Genomic DNA, 18197 nt, shown 5'->3' with positions numbered 1-18197 from the left:
AAATATATTATACTGTGTGTGATAGAGAAAAGCATTTTGGGATACAAGTTACATTATGGGTACCAATAACATTATGGAATGCAAAAAAAAAGACATAGTGGAATACATATCAAATGTATAAATCTCCAGTAATTAAGACTTCCCTGCTGGCCATGACTAAGGTTGTTACGTTGTGCATTGAGTCAGCGGCCTGCAATAGAAGTTAATTTCATTTGAATATACGCCACTTGAACGCAGCGAGATTAAATGAAGGCCGAATATTACGCGAGTAATTGGACAGTTGTACTTCCGAAAATCTGTATATGACTGATACTCATTTTCTTAGTCATTTGATGAATCAATTTTCGTATTTATTTATAATATAATTTATACTATTTTATACACATAGGACAAAATAAAATTAATTATTAGTCACATGTGAGATTTGAAATTATTTTTCGAAGAGGGTATTAGTTATTTTACTATTTGCTATTCTAAATACTACTAGTGGTAAACAGGCTTAAATAAAATAAAAATTATTGTTTTTTTTTTAATGAAATAAGTAAAATGAATCTTTGTAATGTATTTCTGCCAAACATTCCACCTCTTCTAGGTCATTATTTTTATTCTCGAAGGAAAAATATCTATTTGCAATTTTTCAAAATAATATTTTGAAAAATGCAAATAGAAATTTTGTCATAATGCTCCAAAATATGATGAGGGTAGGGATGTAAAACTAGGAATTAATTTTATTTGGCATTATTTTGATTTTAATTTGTCAGTCACTGCTATCTTACCCATTTTTAGTTTTATCTCATATAATATTCAGTGCTAACAACATTAACTACTACAGCTAGCCTCAAACCAAACAGCTACAAGGAGTTTACAATACTTCCCCACCAGAAACGGAAAAAGGGTAATTTAAATTGTTAGAGTGCTACTCAGTGCCAGCTTAATGAATTTGAAATAGAGGGGGTCCCATGGAGGGACTTTCACAGACAGAGTCTAGACCACTTCAGCCCCACCATGGTTGGGGGTCGAGGTAAGAAAATTTATGCATCTGGCACCACCAGACGGCCAGAAATGCAATTTATACCATTTTTCTCAACTATACACATTGTTCGATTTCAACTCACTTTAGTTGGCAGCATTATTTTCTTTTAATCTTATATCTCACAAATCAAATTTATGACATTAACTGGAGCCAGTCTTATTATCAACGGCTGAAAGTCAATTTACACTGTACTTTCCACACTAAAAAAATCTAGCAAGGCAAACTTCAAATTACTGTAGTCTTAACCAACAGCATGTCAATATATGTTTTTTTTTTCTTTGATATCCTAATGTGCAAATGACATTAGCAATAGCTTGCCTGATTCCTAGCAGCTGCAAATACGTTTGCATACAGTACTTTTCCTACTACAAAAAAAAGTAATACGGGCAAAACCGGGAGAAGCAGCCAAATCACGTCCCAAATGAAAGTATGACTGATGCAAGATAGGAACATAGTTATGCCAAGAATGTGTAATATGCTAATAAAAAAAAAAAATTATACTGCATGGCAGGATACATTCTACTTAAAAGAATGAGGAGAGTTAATAAAAAAAAAAAAAAAAAAATATTATTGTTATGTTAATATTAATTTAAAATGTTATTAATTTTGTTGTATGGAAATCTTTTCCGAAGTAAAATATTGAATAAATTAATAATTTTTGTTTGTGTGTAAAATCTGTACATAGGATAATTTGAATTTATCTTAGCCTTTCACTTATCTACATTTTTGAGCTTTCATTTTTATATTATAGCAAGTATTTAAGTTTAGTTTATTAGGGCTTCAGACTTTTCTTATGGTAACTTTTGGGCCCCAAGGAACTTGTCTAAATAAATAAATGGAATGACAATGCATCATATTCAAGTTAGCTGCAAAGCTATAATGATAAATATTTTAAACTACAGTTAAACTTGCCTAAAGTCGACTTTGCCTAACTCAAATAATTTCTAAGTCGATCTTATTATATGTGCCAAATTGCTGTGTTTTCACTTAATTAACCATCTGTAAGTTATTTATCGAAGTCAAACAATTTTTCAATGCCATTTTGGATTCAACTTAGGCTTTCTTTTTTAAATTTAGAAACACCAAGATTTGGGGTGTGGAGCAGGGTTACCAAATGGGGAACATAAAGAGGGGTAACTAAAGAGAGTATATGTATCCTAATTCTATTGGCAACTAGAGGATCATGCAAGCTACAGACTATTCAATTGCATTATCCATGATTCACAGGAACATAGCATAAACAATGACCTTTTAACATGGACAGTGACCTTTTATCATGAACAGGGCACTGACCCTTGTGTTGAGCTGGGCATTTACCATTCTATTGATGGGCAATGACCTTTATGTTGTACTAGGCATTGACCCTTATGCTGAACTTCGCATAGACCATCACATTGAAACTGGGCATTGACCCTGTTGCTGAATTGGTCATTGACCCTTCATTAAACTGGTCACTGACCCCCAGACTCACCTGCTCATCTTGCCCTTCATGTCGATGTACTTGACCGTAGTGGTCGCAGACTTGACAATAATCTGCGATCCGTCATTATACTGAACCCATACCTCTCCCGATGCCATCTATGTAAAACAAATAACAATAACTGAATTTTTAATTCTCCAATATATAATTTTTATACCTTAAGTCCAACTGAAACAATGGCATATGATGGCCGATCATTTGTCTCACAAAACTTGATAGTGCGGACAAAACTTAACAAAAAGATTACTAGTTCCAAAATTCTATACCCTAAGTGCTAGTGGCTTGATGGCTATCTGTGATTTTTTCCATATATGGGTAAGTTATGATATCATCATGATCATATATGGCCGATCATTTGTCTCACAAAACTTGATAGTGCGGACAAAACTTAAAAGATTACTAGTTCCAAAAAAAGATTTTGTAGCTAGTGGTTTGATGGCTATATGCCAACAAGATTGAGCTGTCTCTTATACACATCTAGATGTGTATAAGAGACAGAGGTCAAGTATACAATAATTTTTTTTTAATGTGAGTAATAGTGTGAACATCAAAACAATCACAATCTTTTTAATGATACATAATTATCTTATTCCATTATGTTGTCTATGAATACTTTAATTCAACTATTATAAATGATTATTAATTACTAATGTTACTAATTTGGTTTAATGTACTAATACTACTTTATATTTAATAATTATTATCATTGTCCAATTATTGTTTTATAATTCAATTTTCAAAACTGCATTATTCATGCTTGTATCTTGCATGTATTGGGCTGGGGTGGATCCAGAAGTGGAAAAAAAAATAGAGAAAAGAATATTAATGTGAAAGAGGAGAGCAGAGTACTACAATGGTGAAAGATTATTCAAAAACCTCAAACTAATTTGGTGGCATGATTTAAGACCTTATGGTTAATGGGGGTGTTAATTTGGATGTCTGCTTCCAACTAAAAACACTTTTTTAGTCAGTTATACAACTTATATACTTAATGAATTTCAATAAGCTTACCTGCGATGCCCAGCCAACATTTGGAACAAAAATACTTTTAATGATGTTGTTATGTGACATACCACTCTGTTTATCTTGCTTATTGAAACCTACAAAGAAAGAATTGAATTGAAATGTAAAAATATGGTAGACATCAATATACAAATATAAAATAAAGCTGAAATATTGGGCATATCACCAGATTTCTTTCATTTGTGTTCTGATGAATGTTTTTAACAAAGTTTCAACACTTTATATAAGCATAACCTCAATGTCATATGTATGAGTATGGCCTAATTCCTAGTCAAAATAGTGCTAAGATTCTCTTTGTTTGGTTGTGTTGATGGCTCTGTTTACATTGCAGTAGCATCAAAGGAAATAGCTAAGTAAAAGTGACTCTTTAAGCATGCCCCTCCCCCCCCCTTTACATTCTCTTCAAGAACAGCATGTACCTATTTTGATCGGCTGTTGAAGCAATTTATCCAGGTAAAGATAACTTTTTAAGCGATAAGTTAACAGCATGTTCAGAGAATATTATTTTACCATATGTGAATTTCTGTTTTTCTCTTTACTTTAAAGCAGCTTACAACCTTAAGCTCTGGCCACACTATCATAGTTTTTATTTGTTGAAAACACCTGTGATTTTTCCATATATGGATAAGTTATGATATCATCATACACATATATGGCCGATCATTTGTCTCACAAAACTTGATAGTGCGGACAAAACTTAACAAAAAGATTACTAGTTCCAAAATTCTATACCCTAAGTGCTAGTGGCTTGATGGCTATCTGTGATTTTTTCCATATATGGGTAAGTTATGATATCATCATGATCATATATGGCCGATCATTTGTCTCACAAAACTTGATAGTGCGGACAAAACTTAAAAGATTACTAGTTCCAAAAAAAGATTTTGTAGCTAGTGGCTTGATGGCTATATGCCAACAAGATTGAGAGCCAAACCAGTGTCTGATGTATTTTTTTATCTTCTTTTTTTTTTTGTGTCAAATTTAATTCCCTATATTTTTTTTTTGTCTGTGAAGCTTTTCTTGATGTGCCAATTTATTTTATTCACTTTAATTTTATACACTTGATGTGTAGATTTCATGGTTAGTGTAAATTAACCATGAAATATTGTTTTACCAAAAGTGTAAATTGGGGTCGTGCTGGTGACCCTTCTACGATTGTTCCAGTCAACTTATAATAGCAACAGCGATTATTCGCAAAAGGAAACTACATTTACACTAACAAATGTACGGTAGTGAAAATCATTACAGAAGTTATATTTATTTAAAACTGAATGTGCATTTAATGGATACAGTAAGTTGTATTATACAGATTTATATTTAAAATAAGAAGCTGGACAAAAGAAATTTTAGCTTTGTAGCAAATACATATTGACTTATATCTCTTGTCAACAATACACCCATATATGGGCATGAAGATATCATATCACACACATACATATATGAGCAAATCAAAAGTTTGTCACAAAAAAGATTATTGTGGACTCATTTGAGGCATGTTGTGGCAAAATGGTTAAGTTGTAGCAAAAACTGAAATTCAAGTTATTGGTATTTTCAGATACCTGAGTATGTCATCTTTAAAATGAGGGGTCATTCATTGAAATTGGACATTTCAAGCCTAAGTTATTGGAAAGTGAAAGTACAGTACTCTTAGAATCAAAATAAACATGATTTTAAGTAATTGCCTTTTGAAGTTATTTGTGCATACATTGTTTAATAGAATGGACTATCAAAATAACATTAAATAAACAATTTGTTGACCACTTCCAGAACGAATACTTTGGTACATGATTAATAAAACATTAAACTGTTGATCTATAATGAAAAACAAATTTGGATTTTTTAGGCAATTTTTTTGAACTCCCATATTTTATAGCTCATTTACTCAATACTGGCCTGTGCGACAACTTAACTATTTCGTCAGGAAATACCTCATTTTTACATTAAAAAGCCAATACCTTTGTCATCAAAGTTATGGTTGTGATCTTTGTTTATACCAGTACTCCTGGAACTAAGCACCGTGCCGTCAAACGAGCAGACAGAGGCAGTGACAGGAGCTATGATGCTGGGTGAAGACTGCAGCACTTTGTCCGATCCTTGGTTCTTTGGCGACCGGCATTTTACAGCTTTTTGCGACTTTAAATTCTCCTTCTCTGAATCAGAAGATGCAGGCCTCCTGCAATTAAAAAAAAAAAAATTAATTACTTTAAAATGGGCTTAAAACTACTAGAGCATGTGGATGTAGCCATTTTTATAAGCAATCACTTACCAACCAATAGACCCTTCCGGTGTCAGAACAGCACTGCGTTTTTGAACAGCACTGGGTTTTTTTATGCGCGTATCTCACAAAAACACAAGTTGTCCCACAAACGCATGTGTTCGCGTATGTTTTAACACTGTCGTCTTGTGGGACTTCACCGACAATATCCAAGGGGCGGGGCTTTGATTAGGTGCAGCCATTTTATTTTACTTTTGAACTTTGACCCAATACATCAACAGTGTGGCTGGCTGTGTTTATAAACTATATAATTTTGTGTTTCAATAACAATGTGCAAAAAGTGCAATCTAATACCAAATTTAAAATTATTTTAAGACATGTGATAAATTAGCAACAGATATATTGGGATGTAAGGGATGGTACATCAATTTAACACTTTTACATAGAGGGCGCTTCTGATACATTATTTCAAATACAAAATTATTGATTAAGTTCCTATAATTTCCCTAGCTTTATACTTTAATATATTATTAGGTTAATTTTCTTTGATGCTAAGCTAAAACAAATCTTTACGTACCAATACAGTTTCGACCAACTTTGTTGGTTCTCCTCAGGTGTAGTGGTACATAAAGTTTAAAGAAAATTTACCTAATATATTAGAAGCCAAATGAAATTTTATACATGTATGTTTAAACCGGTTTCCGTTTCCCAACCTCGAGATCGGGGTTTCAATCCCTCGCTGTGCATTTCACTTATGTCCTTGAGCAAGGCACTTTATCTGCATTGCTTCTCTCCACCCAGGAGTATAAATGGGTACCTGATGGGGTTGCCTGCTCCTACGCTGATTACCAGCAGCAACACTTAAAGCATGTGGACCATATGACCAGGGAAAGGAACTGCGAGTTATAACTTTAGGTAAGAGGTGCTTTATAAATGCCCATACCAGTACAAGTCAGTACACTAGAAATGAGCTAGTCAACATAGTCTATAATAATCAAATACAGATTCAATCTACCCAATGATTTAGCCCCAAGTTCACTAACAAGAAATAAAAACATTGTGTTTGCAAAAAATTACTCTCAAGCGCACTGAATCACAGCTGAAGCTGAATACCAATGAAGTTCGTGACAGCTCCATAGGAACAGGTGCGTATAAATAAAATACGAAACATACCTGCACAGGATCAGCGGGAAGTACGGCCCTTTGTCTGTTTTCTTTTCGAGGCTGGATATCGTTGACTCCAAGGTCTGACATTGTTCGTGGGACTGAGGGAGAGAAATTAAAAACATCAAGATTTGAATTCATACCAACTCTTCAAGGACCTGTGTCTACTAAATTTCATAAGATATTTTTTCCTTGTCTGGGATAAATTGAAAATAATGTCTGTTGATTCTAGATTTCAGCTCTATACAAAGCTGAGCGGTTAGATGAAAGGTAGTGTCCCTGCTTTTTGTGCTGAAAACCACAGTTGAAACCCAGCCAGCGTTGGGTTTTTATTGGAGTCTTGGCTCGATCCTTGAATAACCTTCATATTGAGAGTTAGGTGGGTTAAGGCCGAAGTTTTATATCTGTCATATGTCAGGGTGGCACTGCACTGCAGCTGCCGTTGGACCCCAAATCCCAAATGCAACGATTTACAAAACATATACCAAATTAATAACTACAATTATTTGAATTTTGGAAATTGGACACAGCCCTTCCGAATTTGTTTTAAATAAAGTTCTATTTTTAGCTTAAGACTGATATTTTTCGGTGCCTGGAAGATAAAAGAGAATGATCAGAAAAATTTGAATTGAGCACTTCCAAAATTTATACTTACATCATAGAAATGTTGGAGTAGTTGACGCATGTGATTTTTAAGACCTTGAACACCACCAACCGATTGTAGTGTGTAAGCTGATCCGTTGCCCTCAATCAAACGTATTCCACTAGTCGATTTCTGTATTTTAGCTCCTAAAAATCAAACATATTCAATTTGGTAAACTAATTTTACGGTAATGCCATCTGAAGATCCCTGACAAAATCACCATGGAAAATGTAAGGATACTCCACCCAATAAGCCTCAAAAAGAAATTTGGTTAAAATGTATCACCATTGTTCAATATTTTTTGTTCTTTTATTTATACAGTGCACTCTTCCAATATTGACCCCCCCCCCCTCCAGACCGGCTACGATGTTCGGTTTTTTCGGAGGTTTGGTTTGTGGAACATTTCTATTGAACCCTTTCTGAACAAGGCTGTTGTAGGCTAGCTAGGGTCTAGCTGCTGAAATAGGCATAGCAAAGTCCAGTGGGTTTGGTATGACTAGCCTACAAAAAGTTAACATACTATTTACCATATAATACCTACAGTACCTGTTTTTATTTCTTTGGATGTACTGCACAGCAAATTCAATTACTGTACATTGAAAATACAGTAGAACCCCTCATTTACGTACGGGCACAGAGCTGTTCGTAAATGTGGGTATTCGTAAAATCGGGGTTTACCCAAATTCCTATATATTTGCACTGGTACTACTTACACTGGCATAAACTAGGCCTACAGGCCAACGCAGCTAAGTCTGAGGGGGCCTAGGCCCACAGTATGCAGCTTCTAAGCATTCTGATCCCACTACAGGCCAAACACAAATTTGTTTGTTTATCCGACATTTTTATCTTCTTAAATACCTAGATTGTGGATTTTACTCCAACACAACTTCCATAGATACTTGTTTATTATATATATTGATCATTCAATAAAACAATCAAGCACTATGTTGAATATATAGTTGCTCCTCTACTGAAAAATTAACGCAACCAACAGTTCGTTAAATCTCTTGGTGGCTTCTTGTAAACTGTAAGCTTAAATGAAACATACCTGCAAACCATCTTCAGATATCCTGACAACTTCCACAACTTTCTCTTGATTTTCTCGAGTCTTGAGGAATTCCAGACAGACTTCACCAGTGTCCAAGATACTTACCTATTAAAATGTAACCAAAGAATTATTACAAGAAAAGCCAAAAATGTTTGAGATACTGTGGTACTCTGAGAGCTGGCATCTTATTTGCAGCATGGCCAACAATGTACTTTTTCTCAACAACTGTTTTTGCAGGCAATTCATATTCATATCTTAAGACTTGCCAATTTTTATTATTGTACATGGTTTTTGAAAGTCAGAAGGTCTGCTACTGAATAAATTATTGTATGTCTTGCTTTACTGTTCTGTTTGCTATGTTTGTTCTGTTGCCCTTCTGTAATCAGATTCAAATCAGCAGTTAAGGCTGTTTTAATAATAATAAAAAATAATAACCTAGAATTTGTTAAACTATACCCTAGTTATTATTTTACTATTAAGAGCAAACCTTGTATTGAAAAATTGAATGTGCTAACATTGGCAAAAAGAACTCACCATTGCATTTCTTGTTCTCTGCCTGATTGGCCGCAATCTCTTGGCATTAAGAGGTGGTGGCAGGTCACCATGGCTCTTTACATCTACTTTAGAGACTTCCTTGCCATCTTGCACCTTCTTCATCTGCTGATTTCCATCAGGCATGGCATTATTCTTGCAGATACCAGAGCCATGATTATTATGTCGAATCTCTTTCAGCTCAGACTGGTGACCTCCATGTTCATGGTATTCCTTTTGTTGTTGATATTGCCCACCATGTACATTTGTACCCTTAGACCTCCAGTCACTTCCTCTTTCGATGCTATTCTCAGTAAAACAATCATCTTTCTGATAATTCCTTTTGCCGGTGTAATCAAAATTTTGGTTTTCATGAGCTCTATGACTGTTTGTTGATCTTGTTACAATCCTCTCATCATGCAAGTTTAGTTCAGAAGAATATTCTTTTCTGCTTTCGGCCTGCAAAGTGGCCTTCTGTGTTTGTCTGGATTCAGATATTGAGCTGAGCTCTTGCTCTGACAATGATCTCTCACCCATGCCATCATGGATGCCAGTCCTTCTGAAGAGTTGCTCTTGGGAAGATGAAAATTTGTAGCGTTTCAGTCTTGGATTGTCGAGGTAATCAAATCTACTCAGATTACTCAAACTTGTTAATTTTTCCTTAGATGAGTACAAGTCATCCTCTTTGCTACCCTTCCATTGTTGTCTTGATCTGCTCTCACCACTTTGAGGCATCTTTGAGGATGACCCTCTGCTACTTCCTCTGAGGAAGGAGTGCCTTTCAGGTGATAGAATATTACTATTCCCACCATCAACATTGCCACGCTGTCTGTCATGAGCTAGATATGTCCCTAATTTCCCTAATAAAGAAAAAAATAAATAAATGAACATTTTTAAAATGTTTTTCAGGCTTTGCAATAGTTGATAAATCTTCAACTATAAAGGTTAAAAAAAAACACACAACAAGAACATGCTTGATTAATAATAAGAGAAAATTAGAGGAAGTTGATCAGAGGATGTTACATCACTCAACATGATGATGAATGAATGTGATTAACAACATCCTTCTCAAATATGTGTCAATCCCAACTCACCTTTGCTATCTTTAATACCGGCTAGCCACGAGTTGGATGAGGTGGCGAGGTCCACGGGTGAGGTTGCCTTACCACTGAGGTCAAACGGTCCCTTTGAGCCTCCCGAACAATTGGAGCTGCTCAAACTGTAAAGACGAATTTTATTATTTAAAAAAAGTCCTGTCCAGATTATCAAATTATATTTGACAAAAACATGTGACATGCCTAAATATGGTCATGATGACATCACAACATGACCATATATAGGCACATCTTGACTATATATGGGCATATAATGGTTTTTGATAGTCTGGAGAGGGAAGTATGTACATTCAAATGCATGTCAGTACTGTTGATAACTTTATACAAACCAAACCCTGGGATTTACGCGACACAACTTCTTAATAAATTTTTACACGGTTCGGTATTTCAATACTGTACAGGGATTGTCCTTATTGGGGATTAATAGCGGGGGATATTAGATGAAAATCCCTGTGACTTCATTTAAAATGAGTATAATTACTTAAGGTTATTTAATTAGCGAAGGCCTGAAGTGTAGGATAAACTACCTAGGTCATCAACCTGACCCCTTAAGACCAGGATTCTATTAGAAAGCACTGAAAGTTATGAGCTGTACTACTTAACTGATGAAGATATTTATATCTTAACATATTTTTTTCTTACTGCATATATGGGCATGTTGATGAATACATCCATATATGGACATTTATACAGGATACATGTCACACAGAACTTATGTACAGAACCATTAAAGATAATCCAAATTATTAATGTCAATGAAGCATTGTTTGAAGAAAAATTCAGGACCAACAAATTGTTGGAAATAAAAATACTGGTGGAAAGAGGTATTAATACCCCTTCAATGTCCTAGGATGTTTTATCTGTACAACAAATTGATTTTCCACTCCCACTGAAGCCTGGACATCTTTTTAAAACTTGTTACATTTGGTGTACGTGTGAATTGGGTATAAACCGCACTAGTTACAACTACACTATAATGATTTCACAAGGGCAGATTGTTATTTGTTCACGTTGAAATTTTTTACAGAATATGAAAGCTGTCAAGAATTATGAAAGTCATGCAAAATGAAAAGTTGAACAAAATACCAAATAAATGCCAACATGTTATGGGAATTATGCATCAAATATCATAACATAATATCAATTACAGTAGGATATTAGTATACTATCTTAGGAATAGAGAACAAAGAAAAATTTGATTCCTTTCTCTTCTTACTTTGTTCTTTGTCTCGATGGTGGTGACTGTCTAGCATGTCTCGGCCAAACATCTTCCCCTCGTCCTAGCGAGCTGTTGCTCATAGAAGCAGCCTTCTGATTGGCTAGAATTGGCCTCTCTTCTGGTAAAACTGGTGTGAGGTTTGATGTGGGAAAAGCTTTCATGGGCTTGCTACGTGATGTTATTCGTCCGGTGCTTGTCATTGCTGTAGAAATCGTTGCCATTGTTGCATTTCCACTATCAATTGATGCTTCAGTTATCCTCTGCCAGAGAACAAAAAAATCCTTAAGTTTTTTTTCTTATTATTTATAGAAGTTGATAAGTATGACTCTCATAACTACATAAAATTTCATTTTATATGTATACACTTACTCTAATTGTACTCATAAAATTAGCTGCAAAGGCAAGAACTTGCCTCGTTTAACAACAATAATCAACCAAATTGAAAAAAAATAACTTCATAGATGACAGTAAGACGTAAGGCATGAATTTGCCTGTATAAGAATGAAGAATACTAATGAACACATACACACTACAGTTACTACTAGTTTTCTTTGTCTACAAAGCCATTATAACATCACTCTTGATGGACCAACTCCTTTAAATCCCATCCGAAGGAAAGAATAACTGTAATAGTGTTCCACCTATAACAGAGTTCAGTTCAGTAGTGGATGGCTTTGTACATGTTTTAACCCTTTTGAACTCCTTTATTGCTACATCACCATGCTGTAATATTAAGTGACAGCAAATAACACAACTGAACTCAGGCCTAGGCTGCTGGAGAAGGCTGTCTAACCTAGCCTGCAATTTGACTGCAAATATGCTTACAAAACAGGAACTTGTGTGATATTTTAAGGTCTGCGCTAGCTTGGCAGTGTGTAAATGATAAACTAGACGTAGTTTGTTGCACATGTGTCTTAATTCATGGTCAAAACATGCTGTTGGACATCCAATAAACACTGCCGGTCAACTTTAACATATAAAGCCTGCTTTCATCTTTCATACAATTCGATAAACATTTTTTTTTTGTCATTCAGAGGAAACCATTCACTATAAAAAATAAATAAATTCTGTATCAAATAAGTATAAGAAACATTCTGATTCTGTTAATTGCAAAAATATAAAAATGCAAAAAAAAAAAAGAGTTGGTCATAATATTTCAATAAATTATTATAACTATCTATTCAAATGTATCTATGAATATCCTATACACTTAAAAAAAAAATATCCTATACACTTATTCAAATGTATCTATGAATATCCTATACACTAAAAAAAAAAAAAAAACATAAAAAAATGGGTAAAGTATCAATGTACAGTGGGACCTTGTTAAATTATTTCCGAAGATTAACAGACACCAAACACTTTTCTTTTCTGATTTTAGATTGGATCTTGATGCCTGCATACTGAAAGTGTAAACCATTTCATCCAATAGGAATCACTGTACTGTTGGAATATCAGAATTGCACTAACTTTCAAAATAGCTTGTCAACTTGAGATGTCATCAAGATTGTGGAACAGCTTTCACATATTTAAAACATCTACTACTTGTGCTACTATTGCATATTAGCAGCTAAGCTGTAGTGTAGGCAATGTTTTGAAGCATTGCCTACTTTCAAATTGTATGTGACGAATAACTGTGATATGCCTATATTTGGGTGTAGTATGCCATCATCATGCCTATATATGGACACATCACACAAATTTGCCAAATTAAATTAAATTTAAAATTAAATTGAATTAAATTAAAATTTAATTTAATTTAAAATTAAATTAAATTAAATTAAATTTTTAAAAAAATTGCACAAAACTTGCCTGTCTTCATAATGACATAATAAAAATAAAATTCTAGATTTAGCCTGTTACCAACCAGCCAATTAAAAATATGCAAAATTTAAAAACAAAACATATATTTTTATTTCTACTATAATTACCAATATGTTTGATGCCAGTGTGAAGTCTCTAAAGAAGAATCTCTTTTAATTACAATTAAATAAGCATAAAATATTTATCAATCTAATTACAAACCTGGGTAATACTTGATATCCTCAAATTGGTTAAAATTAAACAATTTTACTACAGTTGAACATGCCCAAGTCGAATCCAAAATGCCACTGAAATATTGTTCGACTTGGATAAAATTTGACTTACATATTGTTAACTAATGTAAAACACAACAATTGGCATGTAAAATAAGATTGACTTAGAAATTATTCGACCTTGGCACAGTCGACTTTAGTGAGTTTCACTGTATATGCTTAGAAATATTTTTTATTCATCAAAAAGTTTTTTTTTTAATATTTTGTTTTCTTTGAGTGAGATATACGTATTATTATAAAACTATGATCCATAAATTTGTCTTTCCCCTTGTCTTTTATGGCGCAAATCCAAATAATATTCGGTGTTCATGAATTTATGATTATCTAGTTTTTTCCTATTAATTAAAGTTTGCATTATATATTTATTCTATTTATTTGAACCATAATCAATGAGGGTGAACACTCAAGTATTAGCTGATTATTTGGGACCCTTAGCATGACATTGCCATGCCAGGTTTTTGATGACCACAGGCAGAAGACCTGTTAGATGTCGTTACATGTCGTTACATTTGAATCAGGCCAACAGCAACCGTTGTCTGTGAATCCAGACCCTGAGACATCAAAATATTACTTGACTTAAGCCGCCGACGGAACATGAATGTGTGAAAAGACTCATTATCTCGTTAGCGTTAAGACACGCACACCATCAGCGCATCTGTCCCGATTTATCCACCAAGGTCAAGGGCATACGCCTATGATTAGGGATGTCATTGTCACATATTAACATATTGCATGCACAAAGAGATACATACGGTACACAGTATAGAAAAATAAGACTGTATATATATAGACAGATAGCTAAACATACCATACATAAAACATGGGGCTTGCCATGCCAAAACTAACTTCAGTAAACCAAAACAAGAAAAGCTTTAAAATGATACTATACAATAGGTACCTGTAACTTACTGGAATCGACTTACTACTGCAAAATTATGACTAAAAGGATTACTTCTCTGTAATAAAGTATACAATACTGCCACTTTTTACTGTTATTATTTATACCCAGTTTAACATTTAGCAACAGAACGCTAGTTTTGGGATGGTAAGCATCATATAGTATATCACTACATTATTATAAAAAAAAAAAACAAAAAAAAAACAATAAAGACAATAGAAAACCAGATACAAAGACTCGATGCAATATAGAGAGGAATAGAAAATATTAATAACAACCCACCTAAAGCCACATCCAGACTATCAAATTTTATTTGACGAACACATGTGACATTCCTAAATACGGTCATGATGACATCACATCATGACTAAATATAAGTGCATCATGACTAAATATGGGCATAAAATAGTGTAGAAAATTTGATAACCTGGACAAAGATAAGACACACAATTACCGGGAGAAATATGGCTGAAATTGTAAACAGAAGCCAAGCCGATTATCAAGAAAAGGAATACATCCTAGTAACCATAGCAACAGAAATTCTAAACCTGTTCTCCCTGTTGTAAATTTGTTTTGACGATTCCATAATTGACAACAAACTGGCCAATATGTATCGAATTATAGTTCATTAAAACTGTTGTCCTGCAAGTCGACGAAAGGCAAGGTTTTTGAAAAACGTACAGAATTGATGAATAATTTGAAAATATTAAATGCATTTTAATTGTAACATCAAAGTGGGATGTACGCCGCCCCACAGTTCTATAATTACGCAATCTATTTGTAATTGCGATCAGACATACACGATTAATCAACCCAGGTAGTGGTGAATTAGTAGGCCGCATGGTACGATCATGTACCGTACGAATAGAGCTAAAGCATTTATCGTTCATATATGAGCCATATGACTGCAGGTAACACTGCTCAGACATTGACCTTTGCGTTGACCTCGCAGGTGAATCACAGTTCAACAGGATGCTTCAACACTGACACTAACGACTGATTGACAGCTATCAAAACATCAAAATGTGCAAAATACAACACCGTGTGAATCGGTCATCCTCACAAGATTAATCTCACGTGTCGTTATTCTCAATTTCTGAATTCCCTAGCGTTATCAACTACGATCCTCTAAATCGCGAACTAATTGTCATGAACTAGTTGGAATAAACTTGTTTGTTTCGCACGTTACTAATTGTGGAGAGCTGCGATCGGGAAGAGATTTTGATCACGTTATAGATATCTCACCTGTTTTTGTGACGTCCGGTGATCCTTTCGTTGATGTTTGTATTTTGGCCTGGTCATAAAAGAATGGTCTAGAATTCCTGTTAAGAAAGAAGGGTTTAAAATCTAAATTACACAAAGAGAATAACATGTTAAAATTTGATATTTGATTGCTGGTAACAACACAGTGGATACAGAAAGCTGACAATCATTATAACATATTTGCCCGGGTGGCGGGTTCGCAAATTAAGGTATAGAAAAGTCTCACACTCTATCCACACTAACAACTTTGTGATAGGCCCACAAATGGAAATGGTATCATATCACACCAATATATGGACATGATGACGTCACATCATACGCATATTTGGGTATGCCACATCACATTTTTTATAATATAAAAGAAAATCCTCAAAATGCTTTGATTCGTAAAGTCTGATCAAAGATATTAGAGAACTTTTGATTTGCACGATGACGTGACTCTAGAATTAATTCACTCATGCGTGACCATCCTACGTTCTCTACACAACATAGATTTGGCCAAATTGCATTCTAGAATTCACACGTAAAGGAAAATTTAATGTTCTCAAATGCGCAGACGAATTTTACTGACATCAATACATTGCAATCGAAAGTCCTTATAGTAGAGGTTTAGGACAAAACAAACTGTAAGGATTAATTATAATTGCGAATAAACGTCATATTTAAGCTTTGGTTTCTTCGGTTTTTCTTTAAATGTGTGAAAGTTTCCTTAAGATACTTCCTTTCTGGGCACCGACATTTATGGCCGACGTAAAAATGTGAAACTAAGCTACGTCATTAGTGAATGTTAAGGTAATGTGAAAGGTCAAATCACGATGTGCTATTCCTTGTTGTTTTAAAAGATTTTCTATCGATACAAACAAATCTAACAGATTTCAATAGTTAATCCACAATGTACAACATTCCTTATTGCTCATTATTTGAAGACATTTAACCAATCTCAACAAAATCTGAACAGACTTTCATTGAGTAAAGATTATATAATTTTTGTATTTAAGCACTGTCCAGACTATCAGATTTTATTTGACAAAAACATGTTACATGCCTAAATATGGTCATCATGACATCACATCATGACCATATATAGGCACATCATGACTATATATGGGCATACAGCAGTCTGGACCAAGCTTAATGTTTTGTAGCAGCTTACCTGACAGTGATATTCTATCATACGGATTCTTCTTCAGCAATTTGAAAATCAAATCCTTGGCCTCATAAGATAAATGACTACAAAAAAGATGAAAATAAAAGTCAATATTGGCATAAAAAGGGCAGTTAAAGATGCAGTCGGCCTTCCATGGGTTATAAAGATTCTTTTCTTTTTAACTGTCTCTAGCCATTTTTTATCATGTAAATTGTGGTTGAATAAATAAATGAAAAGACGAACAAACAAGAAACAGCTATGTTTGTTCATGAGCCTGAATTCATCCACTTATGCTAGTCAAAATGTAAACATTCTGTGGAAGAATATGCGATTTGTCATTCATATGGACAAGATATTATATCATACCTACTGTATATATAGGCATTATGATGATGATGTCATAATTACCACATCACATCCAAACATTAGCAAACTGTATGTATTTGTCCCATCTAATGGTGGGGACAGAGCTCAACAAAAAACACAAAAAAGTTGATAAATAAACATTGTTTTTTGGACCATGAAAGAAATGCAAAATATATGAAAGAGTGGAAAAAATATGACAGGCACATCAAGTACTCGTTAATCATAATAATAATAATAATAATAATAAACAATAATAATAATAATAATAATAATAATAATAATAATAATAATAATTAAAAAAAAACAGTTCTGTCAACATAATTTTAAAATTATAAACCCATAATTCAATCATATTAATATAAGTTTCATATCATTAATAATTAAAAAGACAAGTTCATATTGCCAATCCTTAAGCCATATCCAGAAAAAATCTTGTGACATGCCCAAATATGGTCATGATGTCTTCACACCATGACCATAATATAGGCACATCATGACTATATATGGACATACAACAGTTTTTTTTGTCAGAGAAAATTTGATAATCTGGACAGAGCTTAGGATTGAAGTAATTTTTGAATATTAATTTTGAATAAACACACACACGCACACAAGAAGTAAAATCAAGAATCAAAGGAGCTATATACAATCAGCATACAAGCATATACATACATATAGCATATACACACACATAGCATACATATCGCATATATATTTTATTTTTATTTTATTCAAATTTCTGCCAAGCACAAAACAACAAACAAATTTACAAAACATGGCAAGGAAAGACCAAACAGGTGCTAAACACCTATGCAGGTTGTTCAACCCAAAACAATACAGAAACTCTCTACAAAAGGAACATCTACACGAGAGTGACCAACTACAAACATTTTCAACATCAAAATTATTTAAGAAATAGTTATAAAAATAGTTTAAAAGTTTAGTTTTAAACGAAC

At 33.8% G+C, this 18197-nt stretch overlaps 1 protein-coding gene across 1 annotated transcript in view; it reads right to left on the bottom strand.

Moving 5' to 3' along the window:
- Positions 1 to 2485: 2485 nt before the first annotated feature.
- Positions 2486 to 18197, bottom strand: part of LOC117101703 (serine/threonine-protein kinase PLK4-like) — a 52985-nt gene continuing 37273 nt past the window's right edge. Inside the window, exons 9-20 of the mRNA XM_033241736.1 lie at positions 16882 to 16958; positions 15711 to 15787; positions 11469 to 11731; positions 10232 to 10356; positions 9141 to 9997; positions 8607 to 8711; positions 8188 to 8197; positions 7571 to 7704; positions 6925 to 7016; positions 5492 to 5709; positions 3525 to 3613; positions 2486 to 2611 (exon numbers count right to left, since the gene is read on the bottom strand). Of these exons, the coding sequence (XP_033097627.1) occupies positions 2501 to 2611; positions 3525 to 3613; positions 5492 to 5709; positions 6925 to 7016; positions 7571 to 7704; positions 8188 to 8197; positions 8607 to 8711; positions 9141 to 9997; positions 10232 to 10356; positions 11469 to 11731; positions 15711 to 15787; positions 16882 to 16958 (2158 nt within the window). The 3' untranslated portion in view covers positions 2486 to 2500. The remainder of the gene's footprint in view (positions 2612 to 3524; positions 3614 to 5491; positions 5710 to 6924; positions 7017 to 7570; positions 7705 to 8187; positions 8198 to 8606; positions 8712 to 9140; positions 9998 to 10231; positions 10357 to 11468; positions 11732 to 15710; positions 15788 to 16881; positions 16959 to 18197) is intronic.

This window comes from Anneissia japonica, unplaced genomic scaffold, assembly GCF_011630105.1.
Source record: "Anneissia japonica isolate Jap-2015-1 unplaced genomic scaffold, ASM1163010v1 scaffold180_len884964_cov147, whole genome shotgun sequence".
Taxonomy (NCBI): Eukaryota; Metazoa; Echinodermata; class Crinoidea; order Comatulida; family Comatulidae; genus Anneissia; species Anneissia japonica.
Note: the sequence above shows the minus strand (reverse complement) of the source record. Positions and strands in the feature narration are given on the sequence as shown.